Source organism: Parasteatoda tepidariorum, chromosome 9, assembly GCF_982258835.1.
Source record: "Parasteatoda tepidariorum strain Cologne lab strain chromosome 9, Ptep-v5.0, whole genome shotgun sequence".
Classification (NCBI taxonomy): domain Eukaryota; kingdom Metazoa; phylum Arthropoda; class Arachnida; order Araneae; family Theridiidae; genus Parasteatoda; species Parasteatoda tepidariorum.
In genome coordinates this window covers 36,168,667-36,188,574 of record NC_141763.1, presented here as the reverse complement: position 1 = coordinate 36,188,574, position 19,908 = coordinate 36,168,667, and the positions used below count along the sequence as shown (strand labels likewise).

At 31.2% G+C, this 19,908-nt stretch overlaps 1 protein-coding gene across 1 annotated transcript; it reads right to left on the bottom strand.

Annotated features, from left to right (window-relative positions):
• Positions 1–13,298: 13,298 nt before the first annotated feature.
• On the bottom strand, positions 13,299–14,025 carry LOC107442079 (transcription initiation factor TFIID subunit 10). Its single transcript, XM_016055547.5, has one exon. The coding sequence runs from the start codon at positions 13,887–13,889 to the stop codon at positions 13,440–13,442; it is 450 nt and encodes a 149-aa protein (XP_015911033.1). The 5' UTR covers positions 13,890–14,025; the 3' UTR covers positions 13,299–13,439.
• Between the last annotated feature and the right edge of the window lie 5,883 nt (positions 14,026–19,908).

The window sequence follows — 19,908 nt, the reverse complement described above, 5'->3', positions numbered from 1 at the left end:
TTTGTTTCTGTTCTTATTTTTATTAGATGTTTAGGTATGCTGTTACTGTCTATAATCTGCCATTGGAAATAAAATTTTTTTTCACTATATATATATATTTTACACCAAGATACTATTATTTATATCCCTGTGGCAGAATTTTTCGGGCATTCTGCGACAAAACTCTCCAGCATTAATATCTTTCTATAATACTTTCAATGATAGCAAAGATGCATGCTACTAATTTAAGGTAACAAAAATGCCGTGTTTACTAAAACAAAAAAACAATATAATTTTTTTAATTAAATATGTAATATTTTTTAGATTCTAACATGGGCGATATTCTCGAATTTTGTTAGGGGGGGGGGAAGCAATAATTATTTCTTTAATCGCATTTTTCAAATCATTATCACATTAAAAAAATAATTAAAAATCATGAAATCTGTAGCACTAATTATCGAAAAACAGATTAACGGGCACTTCACAAAGGGGTTGCTCAAATGTATGTTTTGTTTCAAGATTTAATTGTTGTAATAAATAATATCGCATAAAATATATAGGGTTTTAAAAACTTTGTGGAAATCAAAAGCAATAACTGCCAAAAAAATCAATAGAATCATTGTCTTAAAAAGCAAATGATGAAAATTTCCCATATAGCCTGAAATATATCACGATATCTAAAAGCCACATGAAAATCAATGTCAATAACTGCCGAAAAATAAAATCAAATGGATTTACGATATCGGCATATATTCAGCTCTTCAAAAAATGATTATATAAATGCGCGAACCAAATTTGACGTGTAAATTTCTGCTTTTACTTCATAAAATAAAAGTTCTTTTGTAGATCGTTCTGCGGCAATGTCGAAGCGATTCTGCTATGGGAATCTATATAAACTCAGAAATATCCATATAATATTTTTCCACTACCAGTAGCAAATGCAAAAATAACGTCAATGAAACAAAATTAACTTTATAATTTTGGCAATCTAAATTGGAAGGAGATATTAATTTTTGTATGAGAGGGAGAAGGGGACAGTATTTCATTAATTTCTTCTTATTATGATAAGAGTTTTCATTCTAAAGGAAACAGTTTTACCTTTGATTTCCTTATTTCCATTAAAAGCTGGAGGAAAGGAAGATTTAAAGGTCCTATTCAGTTTGGAAGAAAAAAAATAATAATTTACTACCTCCATATTAACCTAAGGTTAATTATACACCCAGAATTTCTTTATTTATTCAATAACTAATAAATATTTTTCAGATACTTCTTGTTTCATTTTATTCATTAAAATGTGCTCCATTGGAATTAGTTACTAAGTTTTAAATATTAAGGTTGTAAGTAATTTTAAAACTTTGTCAAAGTTTAAAGCTCTTCACAGTTCAAGTTTTAAATATGCCTACATTAAAATTAAAAATTCAGTAATTGAGTTCTACAGAACACATTTCAGTGAAGAAAATTAAAACAAAAATTATTCAAAAATATTAATTAGTTATAAAGGAAATAATATAAATAAGGAAATTCTGAACATATAATTCTATGTAAATTAATAGTAACTTTATAGGTACTCCATAAATAAAATCCTTTCTCTATCTGAAAGGGATCAATGAATGAATAGTTTGGTTGAATTAGTTGTTTTGAATACATATAAACTGATGTACAATATCTCTGAAAAAGAACACGAGTGTACAGAACATGACATGAAAGTGAACAGAAGTCATTTTAATGTAACTTTGTAAGAAACATACTAAAAATAACATAAGAAAAATAAACATAATTTACAATTTTAACTAATTGTAATGGACTCAATAGGTCTAAAAAAATTTTTTTGGAATATTAAAAACTAGCACATATTTTTGAGTTGTCCATAATGCTGAAAAGCCATTTATTGTAATTGTAGGGCAAATTTTCCATTTCAATATTACACTTCTTTATTGTCGACAAATGCATGAACCAGAGTATCACTTGCTATGAGTTCTTCTTCCTTTATATATATTTTTTCTTTCCCAAAAATGTTCAGTTCTTTTTCATTTACTACAAAATGTTAAATGAAAATCACTTGGCCAAAATTATTTTCAAAATTAGTGACATTTTTGGGTAGAAAACAGTTTATAATTAATAAAGAATCAGAATAAAAAGTAACATTCTGGCTATGTTCGGCGGCAGAAAATAATAACATAGGATGGGAAAGAAAAAAAACTTGGTTCCACAATATAATAACTGCTTCTAGGAATCGCAATAAAAATTAGAGAAAGGAACTGTGACTTTGCATTTCAATTTTATTTATTTATGTTTAAAGGTTTTTGACTAGCTACAAGACACATATTTACTGTTTCCTGATGAAAAATAAATCCTGGTGAAAGTGCAACATCAATTTATTCCCTTATATGAGAATGCTTTTATCTACCCTAGCAAGAATTTTACCTTGGCCCCAGTTAGGCTCAAAATTGACTGAATATGGGTATTATATTGGGTCAATATTGGTTGTTGTAGTTGTAGTTAACTTACGTCGCACTAGAGCTGCACAATGGGCTATTGGCGACGGTCAGGGAAACACTCCTGAGGATGATCCAACGACATACCATCACAATTTTGATCCTCTGCAGAGGGGATAGCCAATATTGGTCTTTATGGGGCCAATATAGGGCGTTCATTGGATGAATAATGAACATAAAATATCTGGTGAATTTAACAATTTCTATACAGGGCCAATATTGGTTGTAAACTGGCTGTAAAATATTGAATGAATTAGATAATTTTATATAGGGCCAATATCGGAAAATAATGGCCCTACGAACCCTTATTGCAACAAGATTTGTGAATATTGGTCTGATGAAGGCTAAAGCTATTTTGCTGCTAGGATACGTATAGATATGGTATTTACAAAATTAAAAGTTCTGATTCGGCCGTAAATAAAAGTATGCAAGGCACTAGATATAAGGCCGCTGTGTACTAACAATGAAATCAGGCTTGATATGAGCAAGGATGGAGTTTGCAAGTTACATGAATTAAATATTCTCAATCCAATAGATCATGATTATTCCTAAAAGTAAATTATTAAAAGAAACTATGTACTACATTGCAAATGTACCAAATGTATTTTCTTAAAACTGTATCTTAGTTTAGATTGTGAGTAGGTTATTTTAAAAATTTTATCTTAAGCATAAGCTTGCTATAGTGATTGAATGCTATTTTTAAATTACTGATTGAGCCTGCTTCATCATCACTGTGTAATCTAAGATGAAATAACATTGGATACATCAAGAAAGTGTACTTAATACAACTTTAAAAAAACAGTTAAAACTTTCATAATTAATTCATGGGATAGATAAATAAAAAGTTTTAATTCAGTAAAAAAAGCTCAACTAAGAACTAACAAAACAGGCATACATTATAAAAAATTACAACATTTAAAAATTTAAACAAGTGGATTATAAAATAACATAGATGCAATGGTGCAAATTATTCTCAGTCTAATATTTCCCCTAAAAGCAGTTTTTTTTTAGTTTGAAACTTCGCTAAAGATTACAGTCTTTTTTTTAAAAATTAACATAACTTTTTCAAAATATTTTTGATATCTTTTTCGTTAGCAAAGGAAAAAAAAATATTAGTTTTTAAGCAATTTATGAAAAAGTAGCATGCATGTTAAAAGTAATAAAAACCAAAATATACCTACTGAAATTATAATAATTTATTAAATTAAATTTAAGGTCTTGGTTAAGGAATTTAAACTAATAAAATTGACATAAAGTTTTTTATAAGGAAATTTTTTTTAAATTTTTTTCAAAATAAAAAATTTTTAACAATTTTTTCTAATTTGACTAAAAATTTACCCATGGTTGTCTGAATTTACCCCCCCCCTCCCCGAGATATTTTGCACTCCTGCATACAAAGACATAAAAACACTAGTTCTTAGTTAAAGCAGAGCTCATTCTAAGCAGAAAAAAGGGCAGGGTGCAAAAGTTTAAAAAAGGGGCATTATTATTCTAAAAAGGCAATAATTTCTTTCTATGGGCTTTACACGTTCTATTAAAAACATTGTAAATTATAAAAAGAATTTTTCTTTACTTTAGTAAAAGTAGCAAAGCAATCATATTAATTACTAATTTTTATTAATAAATTAACATATATATCGAGTTAATGAGTTAACTAGCTTAGTAATTTATTTAAATGCTTGCATATATTAATAAAATAATAAATGTATGTTTTTAAGTGTTTGTAGATATGATTTAATAATTAAAATGATTAATAATAATTATGATTTAATGAGAGTGGAAGTAACTGCAAACTTTCAATGACAAGTGCAACAAAGGGGTATGATGGCTATTGAATCTATGTATTGACAGCAACAACAAACTAAATAAAAAGAGTTAAAAATAACAAAAGTTTAAGAAATCCATAGTAGAGTTTGAGGGGAAAACAAATTAGAGTTGAGGAAAGAAAAGGCATGAGTCTTTTACATCAGGGGCAACAGGGTGGATTCTTTTGACTAAAAGGGCAGCAGGGTGCTTCGCCCTGTTTACACTGCCTAGAATGAGCTCTGGTTAAAGGACTTTCTTTTTTCAAAAAACAGAAGCATAGATCAAAGCTTTTAAATTACAAAGTTGACGGAGCTTTGCAATTACGGTGCGTCTTAAAGTGATCATCAAAACATTTTTTTACTCTAAATGTCTTATGGCACGTGTCACATTCATAAGGTTTTTCCCCTGTATGAATCCTGAAATGAATTTTCAAAGCATATCTACTTGAAAGCCCTTTCTGACACACTTCACACACATATGGTTTTTCACCAGTATGACTTCTATAGTGTGCTTTTAAATCTGTAAGACTTCGAAAAGCTTTATTACACACATTGCACACATGTGCTCTGAAGTTCAAATGTCCTTTCACATGACTTCTCAGGCAACCTTTATTATTATATGATTTAAGACATATTTCACAAGAATAAGGTTTTATCCCAGTATGCTCAACTATGTGTTGAGTAAGCTCTATTTTTTGACAGAATTTTAAGCTGCACAGATTACATTCATATGGCGTCTCCCCAGAGTGAGTATTTAAATGATCGTTGAATTTCTGTTTCCTATCAAACCCTTTTTTACAAATATCACACGTATAAAATTTCACACCCTTGTGAATCAATTCATGGCGTTTTCTGTTCGATACATTGTTAAATGTTTTGCCGCAATCTTTACAGAAGTGCTCTGAAGGAGTCTTTCCTGTATGCACAAATGAATGAATTTTAAGATTGAATTTGTTCTTAAAGGTCTTGTCACAATCATCGCAGGTATACAGCTTCTTAACAGTAGATTTTTTTTTACTGTTCTTTTTAAAATGAATAACGTAATGATTAACTAATCCTCTTTTATACTGAAAAGATAAACCACACAAATCACATTGATAAAGTTTACCTTCTTCATGCATTTTGGTATGATTTTTAAAGCCAATATCACTAGTAAAACCCTTATTACACACAGAACAAGTAAAAGGATAATTTTTAGTATGAAAATTAATGTGTCTGTTTAGCCTAAAAGGAAGCCTGAATCGTTTAGGACACAGATGGCACCCATGTGGAAATTCTTCTGCATGAAATTTATGTTGATGTTTTTGAAGTTGATGTTTATTTGGAAAAACTTCACAGCAAATCTTACATTTCGCTTCAACAATTTCTATACCATGAGTAGCCTTGTGCATTTTAAACAAATACTTCTCTACAAAAGATTCTTTACAGATTTCACATACATATTTAGTTTTACTCTCAACTTTCAGTTTAACTTCAGATACTGAAACTTTCTGAGCTTCAGCTATAGGTTCTGAAGGTAAATTTAAAACAGATTCACATATCTTTTCAGATTTTATTTCTGGTGCAGTTAATACATTGGTAGACGGATATATGACATAAAGTATATTATTTCCTTTAATAGGTGTATGAACAGTTTGTGGGGTGGATATATTGTTACCACTGTATGATGATGAAGAAACAAGAGATGGCACATTATCACATGTTAATTTTAAAGGTAAAAGCTTATTAACATTACTTTGAGTATCAATGAGATTGATACTCTTATTGTCATGGCTCAAGTTATGAAGCTGGACGAGCCACTGTTCCTTAAAATCTTTTTTACAGATTTTACAGCTGTATACAGATTTTAGACCTTGATGGTTTGAATCTGTAGAATCATTTTTCAAATTTTTTTGTGGAATATTGAATAATGATAAAAGTTTAAGAAGTGAAATTCCTTTATTATTCTTTTGAAGATGTTGGGAGTAATAATGGGAAATATAAGCTGGTATTTTACTAAAAGGTTGGAAACAAATATCGCATTTGTATGGCCATTTATACACTAAACTATTTTTGTTTGTATTCAGCTGAGATTCTCCATGCGAGCTATTTTCTAAAGATTTTGAATCTTCAGAAACTAATACATTGCATGTCACTCGATTAGCAGAAGAATCAATTAAATTCTTACTATCTTGTGAAGAAACTTTAAAATTGGAATTGCGGATTTGAGATGATGAAGCAGAAGGCAAATTAACTTGTTGAAAGGGTTTAATCGAATACTCGTAGGAAGTAGGAACCAGAAGAAGCTCGTTACTTTTATTTGGAGTGATCTTCTCAACCTTGATATTCAGGGAGGGTAATAGAGACATAACAACAGAAATAAACACCGTATTCTTTTTTAATTGGTAGTTTTCATTTGTTTAAAAATGTTTCTACGTTTTCGACGACTTATTTCTGTTCGTTACAAACTCGGTTACAGAAAATGCAAGACTGACAAAGGAAAATTCTCAGTAAAGCTCGCAGGCGCTTTTAGAAATCTGATTGGCGCAATGACATTCACGGAAATAATACTGAGTTGTGATTGGTGACTCACACTGCATGTCGTTGACACGTGCGAGAATGCTAAGAAACTATATGGGAGCATTCCCACTGCGTGCGAAAAAAACGCATTTGCGAAAGAGAACCTACTGATAAAATACATTTACCCGCTAATTAAATCCTTATCTACATCTTTAAATTCGGAAATGCGATTTTTTTTGCATTGCAAACTGAATGCTCCTTATAAAGGGCCATTCATGCTGCATGCTAATGCAGAGATGCGAGCAAAAATATTGACCCGCAACAAATTAGCCAATCAAATTCTTGTTCACATATGATGTTTTTCTTTGCATGTGAACAAATCGCACCCAGTAAAATGCCTCATTACAGTGGGTGCAGCGATCATCAAATCTTAAGTTCTGTGCTATTTCGTAGTTAATGGGCTATTGGCGACGGTCTAGGAAACATCCCTGAAGATGACCCGAAAACATGCCATCACAATTTTGATCCTCAGCAGAGGGGGTGGCACCCCCACTAACTTTGGTAGCTCGACGACCTGCACCCGAAGTCGAGCACTTTACGGTAGGACAGTTTAACGAGGACCAATACCGCACACCCTCAGTCTCTACACAGACTAATCCAAGTGGTGACCCACCCACACACTGACCGCAGTCAGTGACGCTCGACTTCGGTGATCTGCTGGGGACAGTGTTTTAACCACCAGTCCACAACGGGACATTCAAATCTTGATGTCAGTCCTAGAATTTCGTTGATTGTCTTCACAAAACAAATATTTTGAGGACGAAAATATTACCATATTTCAACGTGTGTCCTCAAATTTCTTCGAAAACATATAATCTTTGTTGTATGGTACGAGGCGGTACTTTCCATTTACGTTGCACTAGAGCTGCACACTGGGCTGTTAGCGACGTTCTTGAAAACATCACTGAGGATGATTCAGAGACAGCATATATACGTCACATCCCGTTCACAGGGAGGACACATTCACACACCATCCATCCACAAATCGCAATTTAGACCTGAACCAGAGCATAAACAATATCAGATCCAGTACTTCCAGAGAAATTGATTTTTTCATGGGAACTTGGAGGACTTTATGAACCTGACAGATTTAGCTTGCACCAGTCCCCATTTTGTACATAGAAAGTCTTCGGCTGCTGGGGGGTCGAACTTATGACCTCTCGGACATGTGTTCAACACTCTACCAGCCAGGCGGTCCTCCTTTTCATATGCAGTAAAATATCAACAAAAAAATAATACAGTAGTGCGCATGGTTTTTTTAAAAACAAGATAGTTTTGACTTACAAAGAATACAAACACATTAAAAGTCAAACCACCCGGTTTTACTTTAGTGGAGTAAAACCGTGTAGTTTGACTTTTCCTGGGAAAAAAATAATTTCATGTCCTTCTTTCTCAAACACTATTATTGCTATTTGTGGAGAGAATTGGTGGACCAAGCCAAATTTTCCAGTAGGATAATGCGTCAATTTACATTGAAAAATTTTCCCAGTGGTGAGTTTTGGATAACAGGGTGCTTGTCATGAATGGGATGTCCTTTCCCTTAACTTTGATCTCCAAGAAAATGTGAGGGCTATTCTCAATATACCAAAAAGAAGCGGCTTCAGTTTGTAGCAGAATTGAAAATTATGGTTGATGACTATAAACTATTGCATCGACTTCTACAGGTAGCCAATTTCAATCGCCAATAAAGCATTTTATATCCTCATCCACATGCCTTTTTTTAACATTGACAGAGTCAATGGTAAAAAGTGGCACATTTGGATAGGAAAAATGCTTAACAGTAAAAGCATTTTCCGAAGCAAATCTTACAACAAATTCCTGCTTTTGAAAAACAGGGGTTGGTTTAATCGAACATGGAATTGGTAAAAAAGGGAAAACAACCCATAATTAAAATGACTACAACAAATTTGCTAAAAATTGCTCCATTTTTAAAAATACTTATTTTAATTATGAAATTTCAAAAACACAATTATTTTTAAATCTGCAAAAACTCATAGACTTTGCTATTTCCCATAGCCTTTGCCATTTTTTTTGATACTTAGGAATACAAATAAGGGTTCTAAATACCATATTATGCATAGAAAATTTTTAAAATTTGAAAGATTTAAAAAAAAAAGAAAGAAAATATAAAAACTAAAATGTAATGAAATTATTTATAAAAATATTAAGTTACTTGCCAGATATAGCAGTATTATAAATTAATACATTGAATAACATAATAAAACAAAATTATCCATGGAAAATATATTTGTAAATATTTTATATAAATCACTTGCAGATTCTATGATAGAAATCATTTACAGCCTTAAATACCAGAGTTGGCAGTTGCTTGGACCTGAAAATCTGAAACACTTTGTATTTATTTTTATGTCGAAATTATCTACTGCTAATGTAAATTGGCTAACTTATTATTGAAATAAACTTGCAAGACATGTTTAAAAAAATCATATCAAGAGATTGTACAACAAACATGAAACTTTGAATTTAATTAGAAATACAGTAGAGTGGCAATTAACTGGATCAAAAATGATCCAGATAACGGAATATCAGGATAATTGGACAACTTTAAAAAATAGTTATGAGAACTTTCCTTCACAATTTTTTAAGGCTTAGAATTAGCAATTGTAGTACTGCCTATTATAACATATTGCAAATAGCGTGTTTAAAAGTTTTCTTGAAAACTTTAATCAAAACCTGTTTCATTGTTAGAAACTATAAGCCACTCACATTGAAATTGGGCAAGAGAATGAGAGTTTCTTTTCAAGGACCCCGGGACAGAAGAAACCATTTTTTGACCCCTTTCAGATAGTCTGAAAATAAAGAAACGGGTAAATTAGCGTTCAGTTAAATGACACACTACTGTAGTGTAAAATATTTATACCTCAATATATTTATTTTGGATAAAAGGAAAATATTTAAAAAAGATCTTGTCAGAATACAAATATATAAAAAATTTAATCAAGCAAATGAATATAGTAACACATACCATGACAACTAATGAATGAATGAATGATTGGAATTTAATAACACAAAAACAAAAAAAGACTTGATAGCTGCAAACTCAAATACATTATATACAAAGAAGTAATAAAACTAAAAAGAATTATAATTATCCTGTTTGCATTGATCAGTTGATTGCACTTATATCTGATATTAGACATAAATATCTCAAATGTGACACTCCCAGGAGTTTCTTAGCAAAATGAGTGTTTAAAAGTTAAGCTATATGGTAGAGCAATGCTAACAAGGTATTAAGGCTTTAAAAGGTAAGGTTTTAAAGTTTAAGAATGTAAGTTAAAAAGTTCAAAAACATCATTCTCCATTACTATATATTATTAGATAAGTACTAAAGCAGTAATAAAGATAAGTAATAATATATCCAATGATTATGCAATTGAAAACTAGATTTTAATCCATTGGCTGAAGTTTGAATATTGTTAAAACAGATTTTAACACAATTTAGAAATTATAAAATGCATTTCTTAAAGAAAGTTCTCAGAAGCATTCTTGGTAATGTCAAATAAAATGACCTCTGGCAAAGACTTTAGAAAATAACTTATAAATTTACAGAAACCAGACTTAGAAATTTACTTTATCTTATTCTCGTTTAACAAAGTCACTTTATGAGAAAACCATGTAGGGAAGTGAGATTTGTTTCAGAATCTAATAGTGATTAAAAAAAGACTGTGAATCTTCAGATCCACAATCATTATTTAATGGATATTTGCCTTATTCTCGTTTAACATTTAATGAAGCCACTTTATTAGAAATCCATGTTAGGGAGTGAAATTTTTTCAGATTAAGTTCACTATCTTGCAGATTCGATCAAACCTCACTTTTGGCTACAAAGATTTACATTAAAAACAAACAGTTATGACTTACTGTTTATTCTGCATTGTGTTTTGATGCACTTGTATGATGTGGATAATAGTTTGAAGAGTAAAGTTATAAATATTTTATAAAAATATCACTAATTTTACTGTCTTCAATCTTAGAATTTACAAAAAAAAAATGTCTAAAAAATATATTAAATCAATTATATTGACTCTTAGACTATAGAAAGCATTAGTTTTGTAAAATGCAACTTCATAATGTGGAATTTATATTATATAACATTATATGCCACAGTTTACTTCTTAAATAAATCTCCGGGAACCATTTAATCAATACCATAACTTCCGAATTTAAAGGAAAGGAAATTATCAATAACTTTTAACTCACCTGGTAGAAAAATTCGAACACCGGTAGCATTGTTAGTTCTCTAGTTTTGATCAATGAAAACACATTTAAAGAAATAAATCTAGTACTAAATATAAGCATCTTTCTGAAAAATGTATGCAGTTGAAACTCGATATAATGACTGGCGCTTTCCAAAGGAAAACTGACATTGTGAGGTTGCTATAACGTGAATATACAAAATTATAGTAAATATTCATTCATTAATAATGTCCTTATTTAAAAATATATATTCATACACTATTTATTCAATCTATACACTTCTTTCTACTAAGCATATCATGTTAAACAGGTGATAAGCAGACAATTCCGTTAAAAAACATACATTAACTGGAAAGTCTAAGCAAAACTTAAATAGAGAAAAATGTGTCTACCATGTGTGTTATATCTCGAAAATGAACCACCTATTACAAATTTTAATGCAAAGAGTGAAGATAGTAGTTCTGAGAGCAAAAAAAAAAAAAAAAAAAAAAAATATGATTCATGACTCTCTTGAAAAGAAATTTACAAAGGCTATGAATACATATAAGGGACTCCACGTTCTTGGATAAAGTTCAATAAACACTTCAAATTCTCAATATTGAAAGTAATCAAGATATTTTACTATCTTTTTAACCATCATAGATAATGCTAAACATCACCTAAGCTAAGAATAATGCGATCCTATTAGTCCCTGTGACAGAATCGTGGCGACATTGTCGCAGAAGATTCCGGAGTTCTTGCAGAAAGATTTTTCCTTTGGGAAGTAAAAAAACTTTGGTTTTCTTTCCTGCAGAAATTTTTGAAAGATTTTTCCCTTTTTTCAGTATTATATTCGAAAGATGCTTTTCTTGCCCATGGGAGTGAAAAAAAAATGCTTTTGATTTAACAGTTCTCATTTGAGGATAATAAGAAATAAAGAGTAATGAAGTAAAAAGTTTGTTTTCTTTTCTGCAGAAATTTTCACTCTATTTTTTATGCAATTATTACTATTGATTTACACATAGCTTTAAAAATCAAGTATTATTAATACTGTATTATTTATTACAACAACTGTATCAACAAAACCAATACACGTATTTAGTAACCTCTTTTTGAAGAGCCCGAGATTTTGCCGCCGATCTTACTTTTCAGTAGCTACTACGGATTTAACGATTTTTTTAAAATGATGTGATGATTTGCAAAAGAAAAGAAAAAACTAATAAGTGTCTTTTCCCCCTACATAATGCAAGAATATCGACATAATATTAGAATAAAAAAATATTACCCAATCAATTAAAAAAGTTTTTTTTCTTTGAAGTTGACCTGTAACTTTAAATTAGTAACATGCATATTTGTTATTTTCAAAAGTATCTTGCAGAAAGATATTAGTATTAGAGAGGTAGAAAATATTAGTATTGTAGGTTGCAGAAAGCCAAGAAAATTTTGCTACAGGGCTATCAGTCTTTCTCCAATCATAAAAAATCCAAGATATTTTATCTCTATTGAGCAGCAATATCATAAGATGAAATGTTTTTTTGCATTATCTCCTGGTGGCATTTGCTATCTATCGAAAATATATATATAAAAAATATATAACATGCTTTTGTAGTGCTTTTCTGTGAAATAATAAAATTTTTTGCAACTGTAACAAAATAATCAGTACAGTTAGACGATCTAATGGGTCTCAAAATAACATGGTGACGACGAGATAAAAATCAGGACTCTTTGTAATGGAAGGATCACAGTTATTGAGATTTTACTAAAGCCTGTAGGTGAGGTAAACCTGGTTCAAATCGCAGCGAGAGCTGGTCGTTATGATTTCCGCATTAGACTTGCACTGATCACAGCGCTGATGCAAAATATGTTCAGTGGTAGAAAAATCATAATTTAGAGCCACCTTGCTGCGAGGTGTTCCTCTCCATGTAACGCAGATACAGGTTTGTTCCATCATAAAGTCCTCCCAAAACTTGATCCTGGAGTTCCCTTGTCGTCTCGATTGGGTTTAAAATTATACGACTATAGCGTTGAACATTGGTAGTCGTAAACCCAAAATTGGGTCGGCTGTTTAACGTCGGTTATAAATTAAATAATTTGTAGGTATTTGAGAATGCAAGCAAGAAAATTTATGTAAAAAATTTATCAATTTAGGGCGAAATATTCTATATTGAAGTAGTTAATACACTAATGTAAGATTCATAACTGAATTTGGATCATAGTAATACAATTCTTTGATACTAAGATGAATAAAACAAATAAAACTCACTTTAGACTGCACTTAATCTTTTAATGAATATAAATAAAGCAAAATACAAATATAACTCTTTTCAAATTTTGAATATTACAAATGAATGATGAGGTGAATTTTAACGGTTTATGTGGAAAAGTTTCTGAATAACTGGGATTATTAAGCAAAATAATGAGGCTTTTTGCCATTAATTCCATAATCGGCTAAAGCGGGAGTAAGATCTTCCATCGATAGCACATAACGCTTATCCTTAGCTGCCTTCTTACTACTTTGTCCAGCACCTCGCATTTTGCAATGTTGCAGAGCGTCGTTAGCGATATCACTTATGAATTTTTCAGCAGCAAGAGCAATTAACCTGGAAACTCTAGGATCAGTGGATTCAGCTCCAGCAGCCTTTAAGAAGTGCTTAACTACCGGTTCAGGGACAGTAGGAGTGTAATCTTCGAGCTGATCTATGAATTCACACAAAGAGTCACCCATAGTTCGTCCAGGGATTTGAACAGGTGATGAAGGGTTAGATTCAAGAGCAGATGAAGATGTCGGTAAATCATTATCAGTTTTGACAATTAGAGGTTGAATTTCATTGTGATTCGTAGTATTTAACGCCATGACACAGTTTTTATGTCATAAAGAGTTAACAATTTCAATTTCTTCAGCGTAGTGTAGCAAAAATTAAAGCACAATACAGATCTCTTTCTTAAATTTACGAAAAAATCAAAATAATCACAATTAAATAGAGAGGAGTTGAGCTGAAGATTTCCTGTATCTCCGAAATAAAGCCTGAAAATTCACGGCAGCCAAGAGTTGGACTGGTAATATTTACATAAACTACCGCTAGAGGGCAATGTCAATAGAAGAAAGACTTAGCGGTATTTCCAACATTGTCAATCGATGTGAGTAATGACTCCTTTTGTTGATCTTCTCTTACTTTTTGAAACAGAAAATCAGCAAAAGAAAGATTTCAGTTTATTTTATAATAAAATGTAGATACTTCTGAAAAAATAATTTTCTGCAAGTAATATTAAAGGATGTGCTCATTGAGAAATGAAAATCTTTGAAATATTTGAAAGTTTAATTTTAGGTTAAAATGTTTGCATAATTTTTGAGAAATATCTAATGCGTTACCCCCACCCCATTCTAAAAAATGCTTAAGACTATCAAACGCGTTATTTTTTCTCATTTCCTAAGAAAAGTTTCAGAGCAAATGAATTTCAAGATGAATTCACGATAATTAAACCGATGAAGTTTCACACAATGGGTACTCAGTTACGATTCTCATAAATAACTTACAGATACGTCATAAATGAGAAAAAAAACGCGTATTGTTATTTAATATTGTTTTGTTTTTAAATTAGTTTTTACAGTTTCATGATATATTTGGGTAAATAAATTAAATTGTATTGCTATAAACATATGCGTATCTTCAAGATGAGACCTAGGAGACACTTACCCCCCTCCCAATAATTTTTTAAAACTCCGTAATTTTTTTTTAAAACAGCTATATTTTAGCTAAAATTGAAATTTTTAAAAAAATCACATTTAGAAAACTAAGGGTTTTAAATAGTTTATTTTCAATTTACCGAAATGATTATACGACTATAAATTTTTATCTTGAAAACCTCTCAGTCCCGCAGCGAACTGATCGCTAAGACACGGCTCCCAGCAGATTACCGAAGTCAAGCATCACTGGCTACGGTCAGTGTGCGAGTGGGTGACCACTTGAATCAGCCTGCGTAGGGACCGAGGGTGTGCGGTATTGGTCCTCGTTAAACTGTTCACTCGTAAAGTGCTCGACTTCGCGTGCAGGTCGTCGGGCTACCGAAGCGAGGGTGCCATCCCCTCTGCAGAGGATCAAAATTGTGATGGCATGTCTTCGGATCATCCTCAGGGATATTTCCCAGACCATCACCAATAGCCTATTGTGCAGCTCTAGTGCGACGTAAATGAACAACAACAACAAACCTCTCAATGTTTTTTTCTTTTTTAATTTTCCTTTATTTTTAATTTCAAATTCAAAGATTTCAGTGAAACAAAATCTAAGTATTCTGTACACAATATAATTTTTCAAGACAGTGAATTTATAATTTTTCAAGACATTTTGTTTTTTGAGGGCATCTTATATCTGAGAATAGCACGATGAAATAGTTATAAATATAAATTATGATGGGTCTGATTCTCTCGAAACCTTCCAGATATATAAATCCAGATAATCATAAAATGCATGATAATTCTGATTTTAAAAACCAGTGAATTTATTAATGGCGAAAACAGTAATAAATTATAAGAACTAATTCATTAATCACTTAATTTTTTTGATATTTATTATTATTTTTTATTTTTTGCAAACTATAGGGAGGATTAGTGGCTCCAAGTTCGGTTAAATTAATGCAAAAGTATTAATATGGCCTTTGGGAACTCCAATTGAAAAAACTGGACTTTATTTTTAATTTTTTAAAACCATGGCCTATTTTAAACAATAAATGATGATTGTTTTTTTTTCTTTGTTTTTTTCCCTTCTTTTTTGTATCAGTAAAAGCAAGACACTAAGATTCCATATGCAATGGAGATGGAAAGGTACAAGTTTATGAACTGAAGAAACTTTAATAGTGGTTTCTCTGAAATTCTTATGTCTTGAAAAAATAATAAATAGATTTAATTCTAACTTTGCATTTCGAGATTTGAAATAATGCAGTTAAACAGTGATGTGAAGAAAATGTGACGATAGACATGGAAATACACAAAATAAACTTTACAGAATTTGAAAATTTCAACCGGTCTATTGACCTTGATTGCAGAGATTATTTTGCAAATTGTATTTTAAAACGTGAAAATTCTATCATTAGAACACGAATTATTCTCATCAAGGTGATTTAAATTTTCCCTCAAAGTGCAACACGAACTACTTAGTACGTTTAAGTTACTTACTTTATTTTGACTATGTTTTTATTCTCAGTTAATATATCAAATTAAACTGTTTCGTAGCACTGTTAGCACTAGATTGATACACTATATTCAGAATTTTTTTGATTAAATGGAAGACAGCTATAACTCAACACCAAGCACAAGTGCAGCACTGTTGTTTTCACGCATACTCTAACCAAAGAATATACACAGGATATATTTTTTGACTAGGATAGAATAGCATAGAATATACATATATATTCGTTGCCCTATCTATGCCCTTTAAACAATATAAATTTCCGCATTGTCAGGAGAGCGTGTGTGTTGGAATATTGTGGCAGAGCCCTTATAAAGCCACTTACAAGGGCTCATATTTGCAATAACAGCGTCGCTCTTTGAAGCCGGGAATACAGGATGTTCCGTTTTTTTTTCTTTTCTCTTTTTTTCCCTAAAAAACCCTAATAAATATTTTTATATCTCAAGTAAAAGAAAGAAGCTTTTTTAAAAAAAAGGGATTAACTGACATAAATTAATATTTAAGCCAATGAGAAATGAAAACGAGATTGAAATGTAAAGAACCACTATGGAGGAAACATTAAAACCAGTTTAAATGCAAATGGAAATAGAAAGAAGATGAAAGGAATAGATGAAGATGATTTTTCACCTTCTTCGTTAGTGATCCATTATGATAAAGTTTTTGCATTTTCCTTGATTAAATATTAATTTGTGACCTATAGGGCGCTTTTTCATTACACGACACGATACCGACAAAATCGGACGACAAATGTGTGAACGACAATGTCGTTGCCGGATCGTTTAAGCAATTGTTTTTTCACTTGTCCGATATCGTTAGTCCGAGAAGTAGAAATTTTTGTTCATTCAATGTTTTCAGCTTGAGTGTGTAGAGACATAAAATTTAAATAATTTATTTGAACGTGTTTTGAAAATTTATAAGTTTTAGTTTTGGCAACGGAGTTAGATATATAATTAACGTTGTTGTGTTCTAAAATGTTTAAGAAATAAAATGTCATTTTTTTGATAAAATTATTGGTAGTATCGTAAATTGGCATTCATTTAATTTAGTTGGCACAAAGACCCAACAAGTGAGCAGTTGCTTGTGTTCTGCTGTGATTTTTTTCTGCAAACTTTAAATATGCCGGATGATAATCGTCGTCTCAAACTTCTTACTTTATTTTAGAAGAAAAAAGCTAGCAGTGCAGAAACGTTTTTGGGTGCACGAAATGGTACTTACGTATTAACGCCACCGCAGCTTCAGATTTGGCGGTTTTTAAGTGCCGCCAATCTACACTTAAAATTATGTATGTAATCACTTAACATTACTTAAATTCTTTAAATGCCTTAAAGTAATAACGTTTTTTTCAAATCGAATTAAAATATTAGTTTCATTTAGAATAATCTTTTTAGATGATTTTTTAAATGAGTTTTATCAAATTTATCTTATGAAGCCGTTCTATCATGTTTCAAAAAAATGTTTCAGTTGAATCAGGGAACAAACTTTATATTATTCAATCAAGCAGAAACCAGTAGTTAGATCGAGTTCTGTTTGAAATACATAAGGGTCTTTATTTGCCTTCTTATCAAACCATTACTATTATAAAAAATACCATCCCTTCATTAAAGCATATAATGAATTTATAAAAATTTTCAATGAAACTTTTATGATTGTTTACGTCTTTCAACCTCATTATAATGTAAAAAATGCAACTTCATGAAATTAAAAATTTATAACCAGACATGAGAATAAATTATATAAAACTTTTATTTTCGAATTTTACATTTGACATGATCTAATAAAATATTAAAATTGATTAAAAGAATAAAATAATGATATCAAAAGAGGAGATAAAACAGGAAACTAATAAAATCGCCACGATTTGAGGAGAAATTTGCTTGCCTAACCGACATTTGATTCCGACAAACGATATCGCCTTGTCGGATACGACATAATCGTTATCGTATCGGTGAGTGAAAAAGCGCTCCGTTGCTGACCATGTATTTTACTTGATTCTATGTCGTTCGCCGACAATCGGATCCGTTTTGTCGTTATCGTGTCGTGTAATGAAAAAGCGCCCATAATATGCATATTTTCTTGATTTCACTTTTGATAACCATTCAAAAGATATGCCATCTATCGTGTTTTTACTGACTCCCTTTTACTTATTTCTTTTTTTGTTAATTCGATTCTCATATCTTATTTTATAACCATTGTTGAACAGCCGATCCAATTTTGGGTTTGCAACAACTAATGTTCAACTCCGTAGCCTTGTAATCTTGAATCCAAGCCCAAGTGCGACGTAGATAAAATACCAATCTACCTACAAACCAGAAGATACAAGGGAACTCCTGGATCAAGTATTGGGAGAAATTTGCCTTCGTAGAGGACTTTTTGATGAAACTGACTAGCATACACCTAACATGGAGAGGGAAACCACGAAAACCACCCACGATTAACCTGATGGCAAGGGGACTTTAACCCATGATCTGTTTTTCACTGAGGATATTTTACGCCAATACTGTGAACGGTGCGAGCAGGGTGTGGAATTCGTATCGACCAGCCATCTTTGAGATTCGAACCTGGTTCACCTCATTGGAGGCGAACTATCTCTCCCCTGAGCAAACACGGTTCAAATTCGATTATTTTATTTTATAATCATCGTTGAACGGCCGACTCAATTTTTTGGTTTACGATTACTAATGTTCAACTCCGTAGCCTTGTAATTTTGAATCCAATCCAGAAGACAAGGGAACTCTTGCATCAAGTATTGGTAGAAATTTGCCTTCGAGGAGGACTTTTTGGTGAAACTAATCTCCGCATGTGCGTTACATGAAGAGCAAAACCATGAAGGGGGAGGGGGAAAATGGAGAGGGGAAAATCGATTATTTATGAAATTCAAAACTAGAGAGAAAAGAAATACTTACCTTCATAATTTATCAAAAAGTATTTGTATAGTAAAATATAAGCAGCAACGCTTATCTGTGTTTATTCTTTTATAAGTTTAAAAGATTATTGGTGCATGCCAAACATATAAGTATCTTTGATAATAGACGAAGATATATATAAATTTAAGAGCAAAGAAAGAGTCACATTAGGTTCTAAGAAAAAATACATTTTGTCTTGAATGTTCTTGAAGAAAAAATATCCAAGTATTTTAAATAATTAAAATAAAGGTTTAATAAAGTAAATAATTAAAATAAAGGGTTAATAAATTAAATAATTAAAATAAACTTCATTAAAACAATAAACTCTCTGTTTAACTAGTAGTTAAGTATATTATTGCAATGAGGTACCTGCTATGCCATTTTCCAGCGCTTTGAAAAAAAAAAGCAAAAAAAAGAGTCGCTTTTTCACATGCTGCAGCATTTGAGCGAAAACTGAACATTTCTCTGTGACACACATAGAAATATTACCGACGCAAAAAAGTTCTTTTTTTTAAATTTTGCATAATTTATGAAACAAAATTTATCAATTAAATACGTGCAAGTGACATCAAAGTTGATAATTCTTGGCATTTATCGATTCAGAAGCCAATCCCATTCGACGCACGCGCGTGACGTCGCGTACGGGTATCCAATTAAATCTGAATAAATCACATGGTTAGACTAAGTCTAACCATAATAATCATTTCACTTCTTCTCGAGCTACAAGTAACGAATTGCAGAAGAAGAAAAAAGAGCTCGAAGTTAGGCTCTCAAACATAAGTCAAAC